The 23,057-nt window shown below is 34.8% G+C and overlaps 1 protein-coding gene across 4 annotated transcripts in view; it reads right to left on the bottom strand.

Annotated features, from left to right (window-relative positions):
- Positions 1-23,057, bottom strand: part of LOC118197755 (calcitonin receptor-like) — a 98,641-nt gene that overhangs the window by 37,644 nt on the left and 37,940 nt on the right. For 3 of the 4 annotated variants that reach the window (XM_085820889.1, XM_085820888.1, XM_085820890.1), the window contains exons 2-3: positions 20,072-20,238; positions 1,483-1,676 (exon numbers count right to left, since the gene is read on the bottom strand). In XM_085820889.1, coding sequence (XP_085677015.1) covers positions 1,483-1,676; positions 20,072-20,238 — 361 coding nt within the window. Of the gene's footprint in view, positions 1-1,482; positions 1,677-14,744; positions 14,842-20,071; positions 20,239-23,057 lie in introns of those variants that run through there. The other variant, XM_085820891.1, reaches the window with a different exon arrangement.

The raw sequence follows: 23,057 nt of genomic DNA, 5'->3' as shown, positions 1-23,057 counted from the left end.
TTTTCCTCCCATGTAAGTACGAAGACAAAATACAGAAGCCATTTAAATGCAGAATCAGACATTCACTGGCACACATTTTCAATTGAACTTTGGTAAGAAAATTGGGTAAAATTTGCAACCACAATGTATCTCATGTGTTATGTCTTAATTTAGACCTACTATTGCCCTATGCACATTAGTTAGTAAAATTAAATTGAAGATGTTTTTATTAAATAATAATAAAAATGGGTATTTTTTTGCCATTAGCTGTCATTTAGCCGACTTAGGCTTGCCCACATCTAAGGCTGGAAGATGTAGCCATTTTATTATGGCAGCACCTAATATGTGGGCCACTGTCACCTCTTACGAAGGGAGGGACAATTATAGCCATGCCTTCTCCGGGATTCAAACGCGGGTCCTTCGGTATCGTAGTAGGCTTCCCTAACTATTATATCGTGTTGGTGGCATTTAATTGGATATAATGAATTTAATTAGAGAAGCTATGTTGATTATATGGATTTTTTATTGTTACTATCACCAATAACACCACTCTTGCAACGTAAATGGTTTGATTGATTAAATTTTTCAATAACTTCTGCAACAATGTATGCGGTAAAGTTTTGACAAAACCATAGGTATTAGTTCTCAGATGAAAATAAACAGAGATATTACTGCAAATTTCGAAGTTTTTTAAATAATGTTATTGCATAAGTATTTTGCTGCTCTTTAGATGTGTCTTTAGAGTCCCCTATTATTTACCCCCTCTTCCCCCTAATATTACTCTTAACACTGTTATCCTGTAAGATAATAGAGTACATCTAAGGGGCTCCTTCGTAGATATTGATTTTAAAAAGGGCTCCACGAGCCAGAACGTTTGGGAGCCTCTGTTCTTCGGTGCATGATATGATTCAGATTAAAAAAAATTGCATGCATTTAATTTTTACTTTCTGCTTTGTTTATTGCTTTCAGTTTTCACAATTTGTTTATTTAAACTCATAGAAATAGGTTTTGAAGCTCATTATTAAAATCATGTACACATATAATTAGACACTTTAATTCTACGAAAACATTTGAATTTTGTTTTCTTAGGAGAGTCGCTTTTGCAATAATGCATCATTAATTCTTGCCCTACACCCTTAATATACTTTCGTTACAGAAAACTTAACACGAGGAAACACTATAACTTATGTTCGCTATAAAACTTGGAAAAATATATGCGTTAACGTTTCTCGTTAAAACGAAATTCTTACGGCTATTTTTGGTTGATAAATATCACATTTTTGGGTTATAAACATCCTTGCACGAATTCTCAGCAAGCCATGAGAATTCTATTATAGATATTTTGAGAATCCTTTAACCTTCGTTGCTAACGGATCGCTACCAAGTCGAGGAAAATAAACACATCAATCACCAGTTAATCAGTATTTATTTATTCAATGTCAACTCAAAAAACCAAATCAAAATAAAAAGATCGCCAAATAGCGATCTTGTGGGGTTTCTTACCTGATGAGGGAGTGCTTCGCCTCATGTTTTCGCAGCATCTGACAGCAGCTTGACAGCATTGTATCCACAAATTTTCCACTTTACGAGTTCGAAACGTTTTGAAGATGGGGCTTGTGGTGTTTGAGAAAGCTGCTTCGTGTAATTCTCCGCTGGTACGGTTTCGTAGATACAAACCGGCTTGTTGGAATTTGGTTCTGCGGTGAAAGAAATACAGATTGCTGAACTCGATTCCACCATGAAAAATACAGAATACGTACTTTAAATAACAGTAATTTTTGAATTTGAAATCACTATTTTCTCAAAGCATTTTAATTAGTTTAAATTGTGTGGTTATGTGTCTATAAAGGGACTGAAGAGTTTCGAAAGTAATCAGTGGCTATTTGTTGTATATAAACGCAAAAGCAGCCATGCAGGCAACTAATTTCGTAATAAGGATTGAATAATAGATACGAGTACGAAAGCTTTCATTTAGCAGTTTAATCAACCGAGACAATAGTATACACTAATATTTTTAGTTTGTACGCCAACCAGACGTATAGTGGTTATGGAAGCCGATTGCGATACTGAAGAGCCTGGAGAAGACATGGAAATAAATTATTTAACCCTTCATAGGAGATAACGCTAGCGGCCTATTAGGATTGGATTGGATTATTTAATTATGGCGAAGCACGTAAGGGCTATCTGCCTAAAGGGAGGGATGCCTTCGTGGAGGACTTTCTAAGGGAAACTGGCTAGTATACACGTTACACATGGGGAAAACCACGACAACGCCCATGCAGCCAGCCCGCTCGCGGGATTCGAACCTCGGACCGAACTGTCAGTGTTCAGCGTCTTTACCGCTCGGCCGCTGGTTTTTAGCGGCCTATTAGGTGCTTCTTAATAAAATAACCACCTCTTCTGGCCTTAGTAGGTGGAAGCTTAAAAATGGCTAATGCCCGCCATAAAAAAGATCTTGACAAAAAGTTATTTTGTACCAATGCGACTCTTTTATCATATCCATAAATATATTTTATGCGGTCTCTTTTTTTTAAAAACCGTTGGCCGTAAATAAATATTCCATTTACAGCAATGATTTATATTCATGATACGACAGTTTTAAATTTAAAAAACCAATTTTGCAATAATTAGATGTCTATTTTTTATATTACCTTGGTCCCTATAATCATATTCCGCAAAAGATCATACTCGTTCAAAAAAAAAATAAATAATAAATAAATATATAAATAAAAAAAAATAAATAAATTAATAAAACACAAAAAATGGTATGTCCCGTACGGCAAAAGCGACCGAGATATTTCATTTTAAAATATAAGATCGTGTTCAGGAGTCGCGAATAAAACGAAGAGCGAAATTTTTGCATTTGTAAGTGAATAAAAATGAAAAAGAAATTTAAGAAAAGATTTCTGACGTTAATAAATGAAGGAACAAGCATTGCTATACAGAATGTCGTAAAAATATTATTCAATATAATTTTTTTCAAAACTGAGCTCCTTATAAAATGTTACTGAAATCGTGTTCTAGAAACAGTATTGGCACATTACCAACACAAACATTTATTTTCATACATTCAAAGTGAAAATGATTTCTAGTTTAAAGATTTTTATATGACTATTAAATTATGATTCTAAACTAATGAAATTTCATGAAAATATTAATAATGTATTTACTACTTGTCGATTAAACCAGAAACTAAATAACTCAAGGAAAAAATTGTTGCCAAGTTTAGATCTCCGCCCCCCAAAAAAGATAAAAGAGCTTTTAAATAATGACATGCTAACAAAAATTTTAAAAAAATAATCAAAAAAACTTTTCTTGAAATAAATTTTTGCTTTTAGAAAGGTGCAATTCATTTTAAAGCGGCCATAAAGCTATTCTAATGAACAATGTATAAATCATGACGCTTTTAGAAAGGTAGCTAAGTAGCATCAAAGTACTAATTCAGAAGTCAAACAACAAAAATCAGCGTTATACCTACAAAATTTTCACAGGACTAGTTTCGATGGTTTTACCGAACCATCATCTTCAGCTGCAAAACCGCAAATGAACAAGATAGGAAATAATGATTAGATAAGATAAGAAAACCTGGACAAGAATAAGCAAGTGGCGCCGTCTGTTGGCGAAACCAGAACTAAAACATAATTTCTCTAAAAGCCGTAGGCAAATTTGGATTGGAATTAGGATCGCTAACTAGAACAGAAAGATTTTTATGAATGTGAAATGCCTCTAGAAAATCCAGTTCTCCAATGGAAGATGTTTTTTGAATAATTTTGGCAGCAGAAAAATTGAAAGTGTGATTTTCGGACCAACAATGTTGAGCAACAGAAGACTTCTGTGTTTCCTTTTTTCTAACATATGCCTCATGTTCTTTGACGCGAAATTTTAACGCTCTCTTAGTTTGGCCAATGTAAATTAAACCACACTGGCAATGAATCCTATAAATACCCCAGGAATTCATATCCGGAATGGGGTCCTTGAGTATAGAAGTTGGAATTTTATTGATGGGAGAATAAACAACCCGAAAGTTAAATTTCTGCAAAATATGTGCAACTTTATAGCTAATTGATGGAAAGAAGGGAATGATAACAGAATTTTTATAATCTCCTAAAATAAGAGTGTGGCTTTTAGTGTGTTGAGATGAGAATTTTTTAACTGCTTGATTAATAATGTTGGGTGAAAAGCCCCTGTCAATAGCTATTGCTTTTAAATAATTTAGTTCTTCATCAAGGGCTAGTTTGGAGGAGCAAACTTGAAGAGCACGGAAAACATAGGAATAAAATGAAGCTAACTTTTGTTTAGTCGGATGACATGTTTTAAAGTGTGGTGGAAGGCAAACCGATGAAGGTTTACGGTAAACTGTAGTACTGAAGTTGGATGTGTTACGTGTGACCAGAATGTCGAGAAACGGAAGAGAATTGCAAGTCTCAAGTTCAAAAGTGAACTGAATAGCAGGATCAATAGAATTCATTGTTGAAAGAACTTTATTTAAATCATCTTTATTACCTTCAAACAGGGTAAAAGTATCGTCTACGTAGCGGAACCATGCCGGGAAGTTTAAAGTTTCAAACAATTTTGATTCATAATAATGCATGTAGATATCAGCCAGGATGGGACTGAGGGGGCTTCCCATGGCTAATTCCTCAGTTTGCTTGTAATATTTATTTTGGAAAACAAAATGTGTTTGTTTCAAACAGAGTTGAGTGAGAGAAATTAGCTCATCAATTTCGATGCAAGAGAAATGAAATTCGCGAAGTCTGGTTTCTAGACATCTTAATGCACCCTCCACTGGGACATTGGTGAATAATGATTTTACATCAAAAGAAACCATGAGTAAATTACTAGGAGAAATGTTTTTAACCTTTTTTACAAACTCTATTGAATTTTTTATGGTGTAAATGTTATTGTCTAATAGAGTGGAAAATCTAGAAACTAAATATTTAGCTAAAGGATACGAGGCAGTACCTAAATTTGATACAATAGGGCGGAAAGGAATACCACTTTTATGAATTTTGGGAAGAGCATATAATCTGGCACAATTCGCAACAGATGGGATAAGCGAATGTTTTAAGTTGCTTGAAATGATTTGCGAAGATTTGATCGCAGTTTTTATTTTGGATAAGTCCGAAGGTGAAGGATCTTTAGGGATCGGATTATATGGTCCTTCGTTTAAGAGTTTAGTGACACCATCGATGTAAGTGTTCTTATCCATGACGACTATCTGGCCACCTTTGTCGGCCTTTGAAATGATAATATCCGGGTTAGAATGAATTTCGCGCATTGTAGCTCTTTCTCTCGCAGTTAGATTTGGTTTCAAAGGTTTATTATTGAATTTCACATTATGAGCGATAAGATGCCTAATCATTTCTTTCTGTGAATCTGAAACTTTACTGAACTTGAAAGCTTTTTCGATAGGAGCCAAAATCTTTGGAATCGAGGGTTTACAGGTTTGTGAGAAGTTAAAATTATATTTTAGAATTCTCTCTTGTTCTTCTGAAAGACTAAAATTAGAAATATTAACTATTGGCTTGATGTTTACAATGGGGAGATTTTTTGAACTACTTGAACTGGAAGACTGTAAAAGAAGTTTTTCGAATTTAACTGCAAGGGTGTTTTTATGACGGTTAACTGCATTCTCCGTTCTAGACCAAGACTTTTGTTCAAGGGCAGTGAATTTTGGATATGATTTAGCGAGTTCCAGATGAAGCTTATAGAGTTCATGTTCAATTTCGGACAATTGTTGACGTGTATCCCTTATCACGGACCGAAGTAAGGCAAGCTTGCAATTTAACAGAATTCTTGAAACGCGACTCGAAGGTTTTTGATTAGATTTGATTTGAATAAAATTGGGGATCAATTTTTTACATTTACATTTAAGTAAAAATTCAAGATGATTCAGGAATTTTTGCCGTTTCAGGCGTAATTTAGTGAAACGATTAACGGATGAAGGCATGATAAACAATGCAGAAAATCAAACTAAATTAACTGAGCAATAATAAAGTACACACAAAACAGCAGAAAAATCCCTCACTGAAATGAATAGAAAACAAAACGTTTGTAAGCAAAATGCATGAAATCAGACAAGCAAACCACAATATCCAAATGTACAAAACATAAACATAACTTGAAAATTTCAAAAATGTACTCACCGAAACTCCTACAATCACAAAATGGCGGCCACACCACGTGCAAAAAAGAAAGCAAAATGTAAGCCTGTTTGGGGCTTCTATAATTAAGACACAATAATTTTGTTGTTTGACTTCTGAATTAGTATTTATTCGGCGTGTTATTGTGTCTTAAGCATCAAAGTAGTTTATGATGCGTAAATCTTTCTTTTCCTAGCAGTTTTTCACTATTGCCAAATGGCTTTCTTTCTCCTCCTTCTTTTTCTCCTTTCAGATAAAGGGTAAAATATCCTTTGCTTTGTATAATGGCTTCGTTTTTATTTGATGATAAACTACAAAATGTCATCATACTAAATTTGTGGGGGTAATGAAAGAATTTTTAAAAATGAAAACAACAGATTCAGAATTTTTATTACTTATTTTTGGTTTCGGTTTCGAGTTTGATGTAGCATTTGGTAAGAAACACCGTGAAACTTGCCGATTGATTCTTGATCTCCACTGAAAGAGACAATTACCACGTATTTGAATTCTTATAAAATATTTGTCTGAAATGCCGCCCAACCGGGATTGTGGTAGTGAGCTGACTGCCGTACCGAAGGGCAGGGGTTCGAATCCCGAAGAAGGCAGGAATGTTTGTAAATGAAATATATATTCCATTTACAGTGTATGTGTGGCATGGGGACACTCTAAATAAAAGGCGAGCCGAAAGTCCTCTCGAGAGGTTGTTAGTAGGGGAAGAGGTTTGGGAGACCCTCGGACCCGTTCTTCCGAGGTGCACTCTATCAAAATTGGGTTCGGAACTGAGTCAAGTACTGACCTGAGGATGTGCGCATATCCCGCGAGCAACATCCTCCCAAGGATGTTTTTGTACTATGTGAATCCAAGGATTGTACTATGTACTATCCCAAGGATGTTTTTGTACTATGTGGGGTCGCACTGCCACTTGCATGGTGCTCAAGGCTCTTGTCAAAAGACATGCGCAATCTTTCTCTCCTTGCCACGATGAATTTCGTGAATTTCGTGGGCTTTTTCGGATGTTACGGTCAAGTGAGATACGTCACAACAATCACAATTTATCTGAAATTCTTTCGGCATATCGTGCGTAGCAAAATAATAAATTAAAAAATGTTACACATTAGTAGATCATAAAAGAATATCACTGAAGTCATTAAAAGGGAAAAAAAAAGCTCGAATTATTCTAATTTACTCTTTAAATGACCTCTCAAGGAAAACAAAGAAAGGTGGCAAAAACTCCAAATTTCGGAATTAAATATTATGGTGAATATTTTTCATATTAGGTATCAAACGTTTGCGGTTTATACGTTTTATAATTAATATAAACTGTCATTAATCAAATTATAGAGATTGGGGCAACGTACAAAAAGTTATTTTTACAAAATCGGTTTGTTTTTTTGATTAAGGCATAGAACTTATCTGCTTATTTACAAAATATATATATATATTTTTTTAAATTTCAAAACACCAATGCATGAATACTTGTATCATTTAAAATATTTCTGCAAATCGAAGAATATATGTCTACGACCAACGGTTGGGAAAAAAAGGGCTATAAATTGTTACGAAATTTCCACTACGCGGTAAGATAGCTTCTCCGCAAAGCAGGTTTCGGGTTGCCAGAAAATGGCAAAGGAAAGCAGGGTTGCTAGATTTGGCGCGAAATCGCCCATTTGGCAATATTTGCCAACAAAACTGGGGATATGTCATAGACGGATGGAGAACCTTCTTAACACGAATTCTTACCGGTTTGGCTCAGAATGTTCTCGAAGACAACCCCCCAAAAAAGCCACATAAACTCATGCGGAATAGCAGTCTAGTGTCAAGTTGCTTGTCAAATGTACCGAGTGAATCGTGAGTCTTATCGTGAAGAATATTCTGAGTGAGTTGAGCTCCGACAACGATCGAACCGAGTCGGGAGCTGCATTCTAGAGCTCTGTCGTGAAGTTGTTTTCATCGTTATAGTCTGAATTGTTATAGTGTTTCTGATTGTTTCAGTGTGTGTTAGTTGTCGTGTCGTAGCTGTATAAGGTATTTTCTTCCGCCTTCCTAGCATGGCTTCGTAGTGTAGTGGTCAGCAAGCTGGGCGCGTATTCCAGAGGTCCGTGGTTCCGTTCCCAGAGAGGCCGTTGCTCATTTTTTCCTTCTTCCTGCTTCCAAAAATTTCCTAATGTCGCTACAGTAGCTCCCGAACTAAAAGGGTGGTGAATCATGATTCTCCACACACAGGATTTGAAGATTCGATCCTCTAAAATCCCCAGTCACTCTTTAAAAAGGGGAGTATATAAAGCATTTTCTACTGTCTTCTTAGTATGCCTTCTTAGTGTAGTGGTCAGCACGCTGGGCGCGTATTCCAGAGGTCTGTAGTTCGATTCGCGGAGAGAGCGTTGCTCGTTTTTCATGTCTAGTGCTTCTAATTAACCTAATGTCTGTATAGCTGTGGTAGTTTACAACGTGTTTCTGGAGCTGTCTTGAGTAATACTGACAAAAAAAAAATTATGTTTTCATTCTTCATCAAGTGTTGCCGTTAATCACTCCAAATCGCACGGACCTGTATGAACGCAACAATATTCTCTTTTGTAGACACTGTATATAGCAAAAACTGAAGCAATCTGACTAAATCTAAGAGGAAGGTATCCTAACAATATTGAACATGAGTTTTTTATGTTTATTAGAAATTTATCTTACAATTTACATTTTATTCTTAAAGATCACATGAAATTTAATTACACTGTAAAATTAAGTTTATGTATACTGAAATTTGAACATAGTGGTTCGAGACGATTGTGGTTCTAGATACGGGTGCTTTCTTTAGAAATTACTGGTAGTTATTTTAACTCTATAACTTTACATCATGACTTTGCCGTACTGACAGTTTCTGATTTAAATGGGAGTGCAATCAAGTCAAGTTAGTTTAAAGTACGATCAGTTGGATAAAGTAGTAAAAAGGAAAAGGGTTAGAGAAACATATTCCCTGAGTTAAAATTTTAAAGGACTAAAATTATTTTTTCAAACACAGTCAGTTTTCAATTAACCGTTGTAATCCTGGTGATATCATCCACGGTTAACTCAATCATGGTTAACCCAAACCATAGGAAAAATGAATAGCCTCCGTTAAAATTACCACAAAAATGCTATTAATTAGCCACTTTATTTTTAAGCAATGTAATAAGTTCTTTTGGTTACGTAAATTAAGTTAGAATTCTAAATAAAACAAAATTAATAGACCTTCTGGGCTCACGTTGTTTGGGCTAAAAATCTGAAAGCTTTCAGATATTTTATTAGGCCCAAACGGCCCTTTTTTTACCATTTTGTGTGTTACCTTTATTTATTAAATAGTATGTTCTTCGCACATAAACCATAAAATTCACTTCGACAGAAATATCAGAAACTATTTAAAAGAGCATATTTTTAGAATTTCCGATACACAGTCTCGCGCGCTGGAGATAAAAAGTTTTTTTTTGGGGGGGGGAGTACAATGTTGCCATTGCTCGCTTTGAAATCGTTGCGTTTCTTAATCAAAAACTCATAAATGCTTTACAAAATATGAAATAGATAATAAAACAAATTCCAAATTTGGGCTTCCAGATGCCCATATTCGGGTGAAGACATTACGTTATTCAAAATTTGATGGATCTAGGTACCGTTGTTTTATCACAGTGCAAGAAACATACATACATTTATGCAGATTCTTCATTATTTAATTTCTTTAAATATAATACAGGGCTCTAATATTTGGTGGCAACAATTTAAAAAGTGATTCGCCGTTTGTTGTGAATCAACGCAAAATGCGAAAACGAAATTAATAGCCTTTCTGGGCTAACAAATACATACTCCCAATAGTGGGAAATAAATATAATTAGAAATGAAGAAAATTTATTAGTTATAAATGACATTAACGTACAATAAGAAAGAGCAAGAGAAATTAATACTTTACCGACTGATCGCCTATTAATCGGCTTTTTATCGCCAACGCCTACCGACCGATAGCCTATTAATCGGCCTTTTTATCGCCAACGTTTACCGACCCATCGCCTATTAATCGGCTTTTTTTCGCCAAAGCCCACCGACCGATAGTCTATTAATCGGCTTTTTATCGCCAAAAAAGGGACAGTTCTATACCTACCATTCTACTGAGCCGTTTGACGAAATTCAACTTGCGTTTTTCATGTCTCGAAAGCGCGACTTAGAATATGTATTAGATTTATATATAGCATTGTTTTAATACCAATATTTTGGCACAAAATTAGACTTTTTATGAACTAACATACCAATTTTTTTCCATATTTCAATTCTACGACTCAAATTACACCAAACTACCAAGTTTTGTCAAAATCGCACGAGTAGATTTTAAAAAATTAGCACTCAAAATTTTAGCTCCTCAATGTTAATTGAGTTTGGTATATATTTATTAATCTCTCTTTTTTATTAAACTTATTTGATTCTTCTTTTCACACTTCGAAATTCAGGTTCATTCAAAATAAAATTTACCCAATTTTATGATTTATTTTAAAAATTTGTATTTTTAAATAATTTTTTATGAATTTTTCTAAAAAAAATTAATTATAATTTATAAAATTTTTACCAGCACCTTAAAGTAGACCTATTTCTAAGCATACCTGAAAAAAAAAAAAAAAAAAAAAGAGTTTTTTTTATTCAAAATTTCCGAAGATATACGTGAATATTGGCGCGTTTTGAAATTTGGCATATTTCCTGAAAGCGATAAAACATCAAATGTGGCTTAGAACACTTTGCTAAAATTATTTTTAAGTAGAAACGATGCGTCTTTTTTTACGCTTCAGCATAATGGAAGGGAAGGGAAAATTGGTTGTCATGTAGTAAGATGTTCGCTAAGTGAATTATTCTTGGCGAAAACTGAAAACATTACGTCAAGATAAATGTTTGAATTTCTCCGTAAATTTCGCACCAAATTTTACAAAATTTAATATCTAGGCATAATTTGAGTCGTAGAACCGAAATATGGAAAAAAAAAAAAGGTATGTTATTTCCGAATTTAAGTCCGAGTTAAAATATCTGTACTATATGAATAATGCTATAAATAAATCTAATATATATCCTAAGTCGCGATTTCGAGACATGAAAACCGCAATTTGAATTTTGTCAATCGGTCCAGCAGAACGGAAGCTATACAACTGTCCCCCCCCTTTTTTTTTTTCGTGCAGTGTAGATTGCTCACTTGCATTAAGTACGTTGCTTTGTAAACTCCCACATTTTCACACCGTTTTGAAAAAAATTACCGTTCACGATGAGCGAAAAAAATGGTACTGAAGAATTTTATTTAGACGATTTATCAGATTTTCCTGACAGTATTCAGAACAGGGAGAATCTCTACGGCTGAGCGGCCGGTCGGATGTGCGTATGCTGTTGAACCGCTATCGGTCGGGTAAAGAGTGGTTGGAGCATTTTTATTTTGGGACGAAGTTCATCTGACACACATCATATGCTATCCTAATAATTTTTTTTCCTTTTCTGTATTTCCCGTAGACAGGTTTGTTCTACGTTCTACGTGAACGTAGAACACGTAGAACGTTCTACGTGAACGTACATCAATAAGCAATGATAACTTTGTAAGATATTTTATTTTATTTAACCAATTATTATGATCTAAGTCTTTATCATAATTTCTTTCTGTATTTCTTATCAGAATGCAAATTTTTGTGTATTTAAGCTGACGTTTTCGACTGTTTAGATTAGAAATTATGGCAGCCGTATCTTATTATTATTTTTATCACCAGCTCTGCTTTTAATTTGTATTCCGGCTTCAGCGTTTAGGTAGCTGATGTTCTAAAATACATCGGTAAAATTCTGAGCCAACTTAATAGCGACGTGGGGACTCTAACGTAGAGTTGTACTGAAACTGGGAACTTGTATTTAAGTCTTATAGACTGCTGGCAAGTTATCACTCAGTCTTAAGCAAGTGAGAAATAATTTTTTATTTGATCTTAAATTGAACAGAAAGGGCCCAACTCGCCCCACGACAATCACAGGGTTGGCATCAAGCATAGAAAACTTAAGAAGTCGCCCAGAGCGCAAATTTTCCGAAGGCCACAGCTAAATTCTTCTTAGAAATGACAACTAAATAAAGAAATACATTGCTTTGAGTTATTAATGTGTTTAATTCATACGGGCATCAACTGTACTGATCTCCTAAAACATCGAAAATGCGAATCTGGTTTCTTAAGCTTGTAAATGCTTTCAGAAGTCTTTAATCGTTACCATTGTGTTTCTTTTTTCCACACTGCATAATGAGTTTTAGATATTTATTTAATGGAGTTGCAATAAACACCTAAAATTTTAACGATATTCAATTAGTACATACAGATAAGATTCTGGAAACATCTAATATATAATTTTTTGCAAGGATAGGATTAAAAGCTCAAAGACGAACTAAGAACTAAGAAAATTTCTGAAAAGAGGCGAACAGGAAAATTTGAGAAACTGCAATAATATACGTATGTTGATCTAATTCTAGTTTCTTTATGCCCACCAGCAGCCGAGCGGTAACGTCGCTGAACACCGGTAGTTCGGTCCGAGGTTCGAATCCCGCGAAGGGGCTAGCTGCATGGGCGTTTTGTGGTTTTCCCCATGTGTAACGTGTATACGAGCCAGTTTCCCTTAGAAAGTCCTCCCCGAAGGCATCCCTCCCTTAAGGCAGATAGCCCTCGAGTGCTTTGCCGTAATCTAATAAAACTAAACTAGTTTCTTTATAGTTTAAATCATCATTTAGAACATGGGTTCCCAAAAAATTTTTTTTTTTTTTGTCACGCTTCCCTGCTGCCAAAAATAAAACTTCCTAGTTCCCCCGTTATTATTTTGAGTATCCAAAAATTGAATCACTTCATCTCCAAGTTCAAATAGTCTTGCTAACATGTTTCCTTTTGAGAGCCAGCGCACTTCCATATAAAATAACACTACTTTATGGTCTGTTGCCAAATCTTCACAAAGGTCGTAAAGAGTCGAGTATTTAAAGCACACCTTTTAAAACATGAAATACAATTTTCATGCATAATTTTACGACATCATTGAAATCTTAGCTACCAAGGCTTGACGATGTATAACAAATCACATTGAATAGCTCTAACATTCGGATTTTTTTCTCTGATCGAATCTGGAATCTTGGCTAGATTCAAGCACTGATGGAGGGCCGTATGCGCCTATCAGCTTTTGTCATGACAGTTCATATTTTCAAAAGAATTCAGAAACTGTTGTAAAAAAAATTTAGAGATTTTTCAAAAGAATTCAGAGATTCTTGAATTGCATTTGAGGTAGTCATGAACTTTGTAGGAAACAACATCTCGTCTTTAATTGTTTCATTTTGTATAAACCTAACAGTTGACAATATTTTGCAACTGCACTCTTGTCTAACTGTATTGCGAAAAAATTTGATTCTCTGACTGCACTAACTGGTTTTTTATGTCTTCGGCCATATCATCAATGCGACGTTTAACAGTGTTGTCAGAAAGTGGTATTTGTGAAAGCTTCTGTTTACTTACCAATCCAAGAACAATAGCAGCTGCTTTCAACTGGCAAGGTTTGACGAGTATTTCTCTGATAATATGACTTGGCGATGAGTAGAGATAACTCCTATGAAGTTTCGAGCGCTTTTTCTGATGATTGAGCAAAGGATCCAGAGTTATACAATTCCAGAAGCTTCAAATTTGCACATTTTGCAGACAAAACCCCCTTTGGCTTGTATTTTAAGGCGCTATGTTTTGTCGACAAATGTCGTTCCAAACGAGAAGGTCTCATAGCATCATTGCTCAATACTTCGTAACAAATATCACATTGCGGCTGGCCGACACCATCTTTTTGTAAAGAAGCAAAACCATATTTAATATAATCATCCCTGTATTTGCGTTTTTTCGCCGAATTCATGAATAAGGATAAAATAACAAGCCGGCAGTTTATTTACGCATGAAAAGTGCACATGACGTGCGTATTCAGAATTCACACAGAGCGCTATCACAGAACTTTGAACTCTTGACAAAAGTGACCTTTGACCTAGGACAATGACTCGACTACTATTTCGAGTATGCGCAAAAAGGTATCAGGGGTGGATTTGCTTCGACAGGTATTTGCCGATTCGCATGCGCAAAAAAAGTACTAAGGCTGGATGGATAGCTCCTGTAAAGTAAACTTGGAGTACATTTTCCCTCTGCGACCTGATGCAGCCACTCCTGCACTTGCTTAGAAACGTTTTCGTTCTTAGCATACACGTTCTATGGCCCAACTAAAAGGCAGCGCTGCGAGATGACGTGGGTGGGGCCGTGGGTACGAGCGGCGCAGTACTGTTCGTCCGGCCCGCGCCCCCCCTTTAGATGTCGTCGCGTCTTCCCACTTAGAAAATTAGCGATTTAGAGATAAAACTTAAAAGATTAATACTAGAGGCTATTGTCTCGCATGAAGAGTTTAAACTCTTAATAAAATTTCACCCATCAAAGCTACTTAAGATGAATACAATTTTTCCCCGTTTTAATTCCGGGCATGATAATTTTAGAAACTGCATGATAATATTAGAGTTACAGGAAAAGAGAAATAAATAGTACTTTCGTTTCATAATATACAGACAAATAAAAGCAATAAATAAACATGAATATAATGCCTTACATCTAAAATTGGAAATTATGCTGTCTTTTAAAACTGATAAATGGAATTTTAAACGCAGTAGCAGAATTAACTGTGAAGTCCTGAATGTAAGGGACATCTATAAGTAGATAAACAAAGGATTATCAGAAAACAGCAGAAAAGTTGCAATATAAAAATTTTTTTTAAAAAGTCATCTGACTTAATTCTGTAGCCTTTTAATGTGAAATTGGTCTTTTCCCATTCTCATAACTCGGTAAACACTTTTTGAATTTATATTAAAATTACTCGTCGAAGAACTGTTATCGGAGGTGTTAAGGCGCCAAGGATCAGCGTAATATTCACAAATTTGCAGATCTGGCTTCGAAGGTTTAAATAGAGAACCTTCCAAACTAGTCCTGTAAATTTATGAATATTATGCTGATACTTGGTGCCTTAACACCTCCAATAATTTTTTGAATTGTATCATATTATTGTAAAAAATATGCTCTGTTAAAATATATAAAAGCACTTAAATGATTTCAACAACTCATTTAAATTTTATTTTACAAGTGATGAAATATCCAGATTACAAAAAAAAAAAAAAAAAAAAAAAAAAAAAAAAAAAAAAAAAAAAGAAACACATTCAATAACTTACTGTGCAAGCAAAAGAACAATATCAGAGTAATATCCTACTTGAAGGTAAAAGCATGCAAACTTTTACATGATACAACATTGTGAAAAATACAAGGTGACCGAAGATAAACCGAACCGAACATAGCAGAGAGGAAACCGAAAAGAGTTAGTATATCCGAAAACAGGACACCGCGATAACGTATGCCTTCTAGAAACTCAGTTTTCACATCTGTTTCGAAGGATCTATTATGGCCTTCACGGTCGCGTAGTCTAACTATAGTACATATTTTTATTTGTGGACCAACCTGAAAGGCAACGGCTACCAGATCAATCCACGAACTCTTGACGCAGTGAAAAAAAATATAAACAATGAAATAATCAACTTCCATCAAGACCGAGTTATAATAATTTGCAGTGAATGTTTGTTATCCATCATTCATGTTCAAACTGTGCCTGGATCAGGAAGGTCAACATTTCCAGCCTTAAAATTCATTATTCGTCATTTGCTTTGAGTTCGGTTTATTACAGAAATTACTTTTTACAGAAAATGATATATATCGTTGGAAATTACTATGTGGTTATGCGATTTGAGAGCATAAAATATTTTCTTTCTTGAGGAGTCACAAATACCTTATCTATGTTCTAGCTTTGATACCTGACATCCAGGTTCATCCATAAGAAACGGACGCGTACATTTATCACCACAGCCAGAGAAATCCTTATACTTCTTAATCTTTGTGTAGTAAATTTTGGAAATTGTATCCATCATTAGCAAACACAGCATACTTTGCAGCGCAGACTGTTGCATAGGGCGAAAAGTTCATCTTCCTTTCTTTATTCTTTTCCCTTTTGGAAAACAGCAAAAGATTTAATAAAATCTTTGATATAAAAAGACGTAACTTCAGATCATAGTTAAATCTGGAAGAAATTTGTTTGAAGATGTCACGAGTCGAATATGCAAATAGTTAAATAATCAGTGAAAGATTCTGCAACAGTCAATTGAGATTACGGAAATCCATATAAAAAATCAAAATAAGTCGGCGTCAGATCTGTATTCACTAAGAATACACTAATGGAAATGAAAGAAGCTATATAACGGAATTGATAAAAGATAGTCGGTCTACTCGACTTGTTTCCTAATGCTTGGGAGGCAGCGACCCTATACCCCAGGGATATAACAATAAAATCATGGAAGGTAATTCCAGGACATTCTCTCCTTGGACGATCATGTGAAGAGAAAGCTCACATAGAATGCTAATGAAAACCACACGAAACCAGAGTTTAAATTGCGTCAGACACCATTGGGGGCCGGTCAAGGTACTTCTCAGTTTTATAGTGATTCTAGCCTGAGCATACCAGAGCTATAAATAGTTTTAAATTTACAAGAACTTCTTCCTGCGACATTTTCTTTCATACAGGAAGCATAACTTTAGTTCCTTGTGAATTCCTAGAGAATTGCTGGATTTTCTTACAGGAAATCCTGGAGCGCTGAGTTCTGTCATAATATCATGAGGACTGGTAATTAATATATAACCACTAGAGTTTCAGTGTTAGTTCTAAAGGTACTGAATTGTATATCATTTTTCATTAGTCCAAATGCTTGAGCCTACTCTGTAGTTGATCTAAAGAAAAGATTAATCTTATCTTTCGTCAGCGCAACCAATTCAATCTTTTATTCTGCTTAGGGAAAATAAAATCCTCAGCTCTTTTCCGTCATATTGAGTTTCATTAACAGCAAGCACATCAAAACTCTTGACAGTAAACGTCATGGGAATTTCCTCGGGGTAGGGGATCAGAATGGCAGGATTCTTGGAAAAGACCCACTCCCTGGTTATTATTCGTCTTAGTCGAAGTAACTTCAGGAGAGTCTTGGGTTTCAACAGTCACTATGGTAGGCTTCGATGTTTTTTATTCTTTTCATCCGATTTGGAAGAAGAAGCACCATTAATTCTGTTCTGAGTTTGCTTAGGTGGAGTAGGATCCTTCATCTTTTCAATGGGAAAATTATCTGCTTCCATTAGTTCAATGAAGTTGACCTCATTTTTGGCAGTCTAGCTTTAACCGGCTTACACATTGGGAAAATAAGCAAATTCTGATTCATTTTGCAACTATATTCGTTTACTGGGTTGGTCTGATACCGATTGGTTATTTGAATATGATGTATTTGTGGTGTGGTGTATTTAATTATGGCAAAGCACACTAGGGCTATTTGCCTAAGGGGAGGGATGCCTTCGTGAAGGACTTTCTAAGGTAAATTGTCTCGTATACACGTTACACATGAGGAAAACCACGAAAACTGCCCATGCATCCAGCCCGTTCGCGGGATTCGAACCTTGGACCGAACTACCAGCGTTCAGCGACTTTACCGCTCAGCCGCTGGTGGGCCTATTTGAATATTGAAAAGTACTCGATGTTTATTCGACTGAATGGGAAAGATAACTTCATGGAGAATTTTCTAAGAGAAACTGGCTCATATTCACGTCACACATTGGAAAAACACGAAAACCACCCACGTCGCCAGCCCGTTCGCCTGGTATTAAACTCAAGTCAAATTCCCACTATTCAACGATCATAGCCACTCGGCCGCTGGTTGGGCTTAATCTAATAACGAACACACTATGTTGTTACGGACGCCTGTGTACGAAACTTGCATTTTTTTAACATGAAAAATTGTTCAGATAATTCATTTTGACATAGGATAGATCAATTTGAGAACTAATAAAAAATAATTTCTTTATCTGTATTAATGATATCATTTATTGCATTTATTGATAATACCGATGTAAACAGTACTTTTATGAATTTTTATCTCGTTTTTCGAAAGATATGTATTTTCTCTTAATGATAATTTGATCGAGCTATCAATCATCAAGTGAGGTAAAGTAAACAGAAAGTTTTAGATAAAATTTCAGTGTTATTGTTGATAAGTATTATCATCTCCTTTAACAGATATTCATCTACTTCATAAAGAGTTATTTTCAGAATCTTTAAGGCAATGTCCTCAATTTGATTCATTTAATCATATCATCATTTCTGCTTTTAAAAGCTCAAAATACGCCCTACCATCTAATGCAGGGCATCTAATGTGTTACCAGCTTGGCAGCCGTTCTTTTGAATCGGAATGCATAGAATTAAGAATATGCTATAGATCAGATGCTTAAAGGGTCTTGCTTAAATACCAGTTTCATTTCTCATTTTTTAAAAAACAGAGCAGTAGATTTAGAGGCATGGCTTGGAGCCTTTTCCTTATGGAACCTAATACAGTGAAAATTGTTTGGATAACGAAATGGAATTTCTTCTTTAAAAATAGGTGTTAAAACATATTTCTGATAGTAATCCGAATTAATTTTGATATTTTTTTCTACTTTCCTTATTTTAATTTTTCCGTTGTAAGAGAATCCAGTAATAACCATAAAACGTTTAGAGAAATTTTCCTTGTTTTCTCTGAACTAACACATTAAGTCTTCTTCTGCTCTTTTTCGGTAGTAAATCGATCTTTTCTTATTGCAATCAGATAAGTATATCCAAGCCTTATCAAGTGTAACTATATAGTTCCATTTTCACCTGCTAAATAGTTTCTTTCCTTTCATATTAATTATGTCACGTACGATAATGAAACTTTATTCCAATTTGATGAAGTCATGTTTGTATTATAAAATTAATATTTAAATTCATAGAGAAAATCAAAATCGCTACAAAAATGTGTGAACACTCTATGTATAACTATAGTGATGTGGACTGCTGCAAACATGTTGTCGGTTAAGTGGTGGCAGAATAAGCTTAATTTACAGAAAACCATAAGAAATCATAATTTTAAATTCTAGTAATTATTTTTTTCTTTAAATAAAGCAAAAATATTTCCTGCGGCCACTGATCAAAATGGAAGGTTTCAGAGAAAACTGAGTATGTGCCCTCAATTACAGTATATGTTTTGCTGTATAATATACAAGATGTTTTTTAAACTGACACTACTAAGAGCCATATGTAGCTCGATCGTTCAGCTAAAATGCCACCGAAATTTCACAAGAGGCCTAACGACGACAGAGGGTAAAAGATTCCGTGAAAATAAAATAGTTCCAAAACGTCTGGCGCTCTAGTAGTCTACAAAGTTGAGAATTTGACAAAGGAACAACAAAGGAGAAATTCCAGTGCAATACCACTTTAATAAAGCAAATGAACTACCCCAACCGTTACAGAGATGATATTGCAGTGTACCATATCACTTCAATTCAATAAAAAGCACTTCCTCAAAGAGGGAACAGATCTCTTTCAATGTAGACATCCTTCTCGTGAATCATACATTGCATAATGCGCAGAACATTTTTAAAGGCTGAACGCAACATGTCAACAGTAATGCTCAGCACAGCATCTGATGTGTTGCATTTAAGGTCGTCAAGGTTGAAACCCCACCAACATAGATCAGAGACTTCAAGTAACCCTAAAGGAAAAAGTCACATGGGTTTAGATTCGAGAAGCAAGGCGACCATGTAAGCGGAAAAGCAACTTATGACTCTTTGTCTGAAATGTGATGGTGCAACAGCCGTTGTGTGGACAGACTAATGTGCGGTGGTATTTCCTCCTGCATAAAAGTTACGTGATCCACAACTGTGCAAACTGCCCCTTTCTACAAAGACAATAAGGAAAATGAAAAATTTAAATCTTTGTCAATAGTCACCTGTAATTATTATGAATTTGAAAGAATGGGCAAGTAAAATAGCAAAAAAAAGTACAGATACCCGTTTTCAAAAAGCCGTTCATCAATGTGACGGTAGCACGTCGCACAAGAGTAGGAAGGGAACTGATCGATAGGCAACATAACTCCACCAGATACTCTGCAGAACTCTTGACTTTCATAAATGTCCTTTGCTATTTTGTCACAGTTGATGGAGTTTATGAAGAAAATCTACAAATAATAAAGAGATTTTTAATGAAAATGACAGAGGGCAGTAAAAATTACTATTAATGATACATACTATTGTGAAAAATTTTACATACATTTTTTATGCGTCAGAAAACAGATGAATTATTTAAGCTTTCCTAGATGCATAAAAATATATTTCATACTAGAATAAAAAGTTTTGAAAAAGAAATAAGAAAAGGTAAATTGCAACATATAGTAACTTTTCATCATTTCATTTTGATATTGCTATGTTTTAATTTTACTGACCAGTTTTCATTTTTCTTTCCTTCAGTTCAACTCTTATAACAAAACGAAAAATCGTTATCAATGTAGATAAGCGAAAGCTGATTGTAACTAAAAAGCACAGTTGAAAAGAAACTGCCAGCAACAAAGCCATTCTTTTCAGATGTCAAGTACTACATTTAGACGAGATTAACTATTTGAGGATGACAATTAACAAAAGCATTATTGGAAAGGTAACGTAAACACAATCAAGGACAAGGATCATCGGCTCGTAATCAAACTGAATTCGATTCTAGATAAGCAATCATAGTTAATTCTTGCAGGAAAATGCCATATTTTCTTAAATATCATTCAACTAATTATTACTTATGCGTCCTTTGGCATTTATCTCAAATAGAAAACTGGAACTACTTCATCTGCTTCAAAAGAAACTTTTGGGAAGTTTTTACGAAAACAACGTACTTCATGAATTCAGGGCTTTATGCAGACTTTATGACGGAACTCCTTTAAAATTACCTCCATAATATAAGAGAACTCTTTAGGAAAGCTAGGATTTCTGACACCACATCTGCTGGTTGAACCTTGATTATGAGGTATCAGACAACTACAAAGACCATATGCTAGGCACCTTATCACACGATTATACAAACTCCTTGGGTACACTATTGTCTACTCACCTTTACATGAGCGTACGTGGTGGTTGACTCTGAATTATTAGTCCAAACGGGCTTTTCACTGAGGGACTATTGTTTTCGTTCTGCGATTTTGCGTCGAATCATTCTTAATGTCCATTTCACTTTTCAAACTGTTGCCACCAAATATGATCGCCCTGTTAGTTAGTTAGTTCTAAGCAGTGGCTCCCAGCCCACCTAGCATGCGAAACCTGCCATATGGCTATGAGGGGACGACACGCCAAGACACAAAGGCATAACAAAGAAAAAAAAAATAAAATACATACATACATTCCAAGCACTCCCGGTGAATTAGTATATAAATGCGTCGTTTCCATTTATGACTTTTTTTCTGAAGTTTAAAATCTTTATAAGTTTTACTTTCAATTAGTTATTATTATTCAAATCTTCTTTATATTATCAAAATTCATCTTATAAATTTAAGATGAATTTTGATCTTCATTTACCATCATTTTTGATCTTCAAGTTACCTCAATTATTTCTGTTTTCAGTAAGATTTTCTGCTTTGTTATATCTCGATACCAATATTCTTCTTATTCTCATTCACCGTTTGCATAATATCTCTTGCAAATTTTCTAAACAATTTATAATTGCTAAATAAATCCACAAACTTCGCAAATTTATATTTTTCTCTCACACTTCCAGTCAGACAACAGTCCTCGACGAAATGCTTTGAATCGCCGAATTTATTACAAACTTTACGTATATCATTTTCCTGAAAGTGGAACCTTCCATGTGCAGTGAGAATTTGATTAACATCTGCATCTCCTAAAATTCCCATTTTTTTTGCTAATTTTTAAAAATTTTAGATAGTTTTTTTTTCTTTCAGAGAGATCCCATAAATTTTTACAGTCTCTAATAAGCTTGTAATATATGTCTTCTTTTTAGAATCTTGAATAAAAACCTTTTCGGTCCCAACCCCCCAGGGAGGCTTGTTTCCCTAGAGCATCCGCTCTCTCATTTCTATAAAGACCAGCGTGAAGTTTGATCCAATGTAAATTCAATATATGCTTCTTTCGTAGTTCTAAATATATATGCTTAATTTCATTAACAATATTATTCTTTTGAAAGGGGCGAGAGAGCGCCCCTTAGAGATAGATAAGGCATCTGAGTATAAATTAATGTAATACCCCACGGATAATTTCTTGATCCAGGATAAAGCCATTTTAATTGCCAACAATTCTGCTTGATAAACTAAATTTCTTGGTTTTAAAGTAAATGTTTTGTAATCAATTTCAATACCGTGGAAAATTACAACGAAGGCACAGTCGATGCTCTCCGCAAACCCTGATCCATCTGTATAAATTTCAATTTCTCCAGCTGAAATATAGTCTTTATCGTAGGATATACCGTAATATTCGCTAGGATGGCTTGAAGTCAGATCATGTTCTAAAAATGCCTCGCTGGTAATTGCTTTATCTTCATACATTATAATCTGTTTTATACCATATTTCAGACAAAATTTGTCATAAGTAAATTTGAATTGTAGTGAGAAAGGCGGTACACCAGCCAGTAAGCACGCAACTTCTGTCGGGACTGTTCTAAATGATCTTGTAATTGTAAGTATCCAGGCCCTCTGCAATGAGTCTAATTTCTGCCTTGTCTTAACCAGCTCCCCTGCTCGATTACCCCATGCGCCAATACCATAAAGAATTTTCGGTAACATTTTTGTAAATATCCCTCAGGGTAAAGCTTTTATCCGAAAGTGTGATTGGAGTAAAAGTATTTTTATAATAATTTCAAATTTTTTTTTATCTTTCGTTGTATTGACTTAAAATGCTCTATGAAATTCAACTTATCATCGATCACTACACCCAGGTATTTAAAGGTATTCACAAATTTTATTCTTTTTGATCATATTTCAATCTGGGGGTTCTAACATTTCTC

This window comes from Stegodyphus dumicola, chromosome 7, assembly GCF_044657685.1.
Source record: "Stegodyphus dumicola isolate Sdum_Otavi_A_Nest chromosome 7, ASM4465768v1".
In the NCBI taxonomy this organism is placed as follows: domain Eukaryota; kingdom Metazoa; phylum Arthropoda; class Arachnida; order Araneae; family Eresidae; genus Stegodyphus; species Stegodyphus dumicola.
This window is presented reverse-complemented; position numbering and strand designations above follow the sequence as displayed.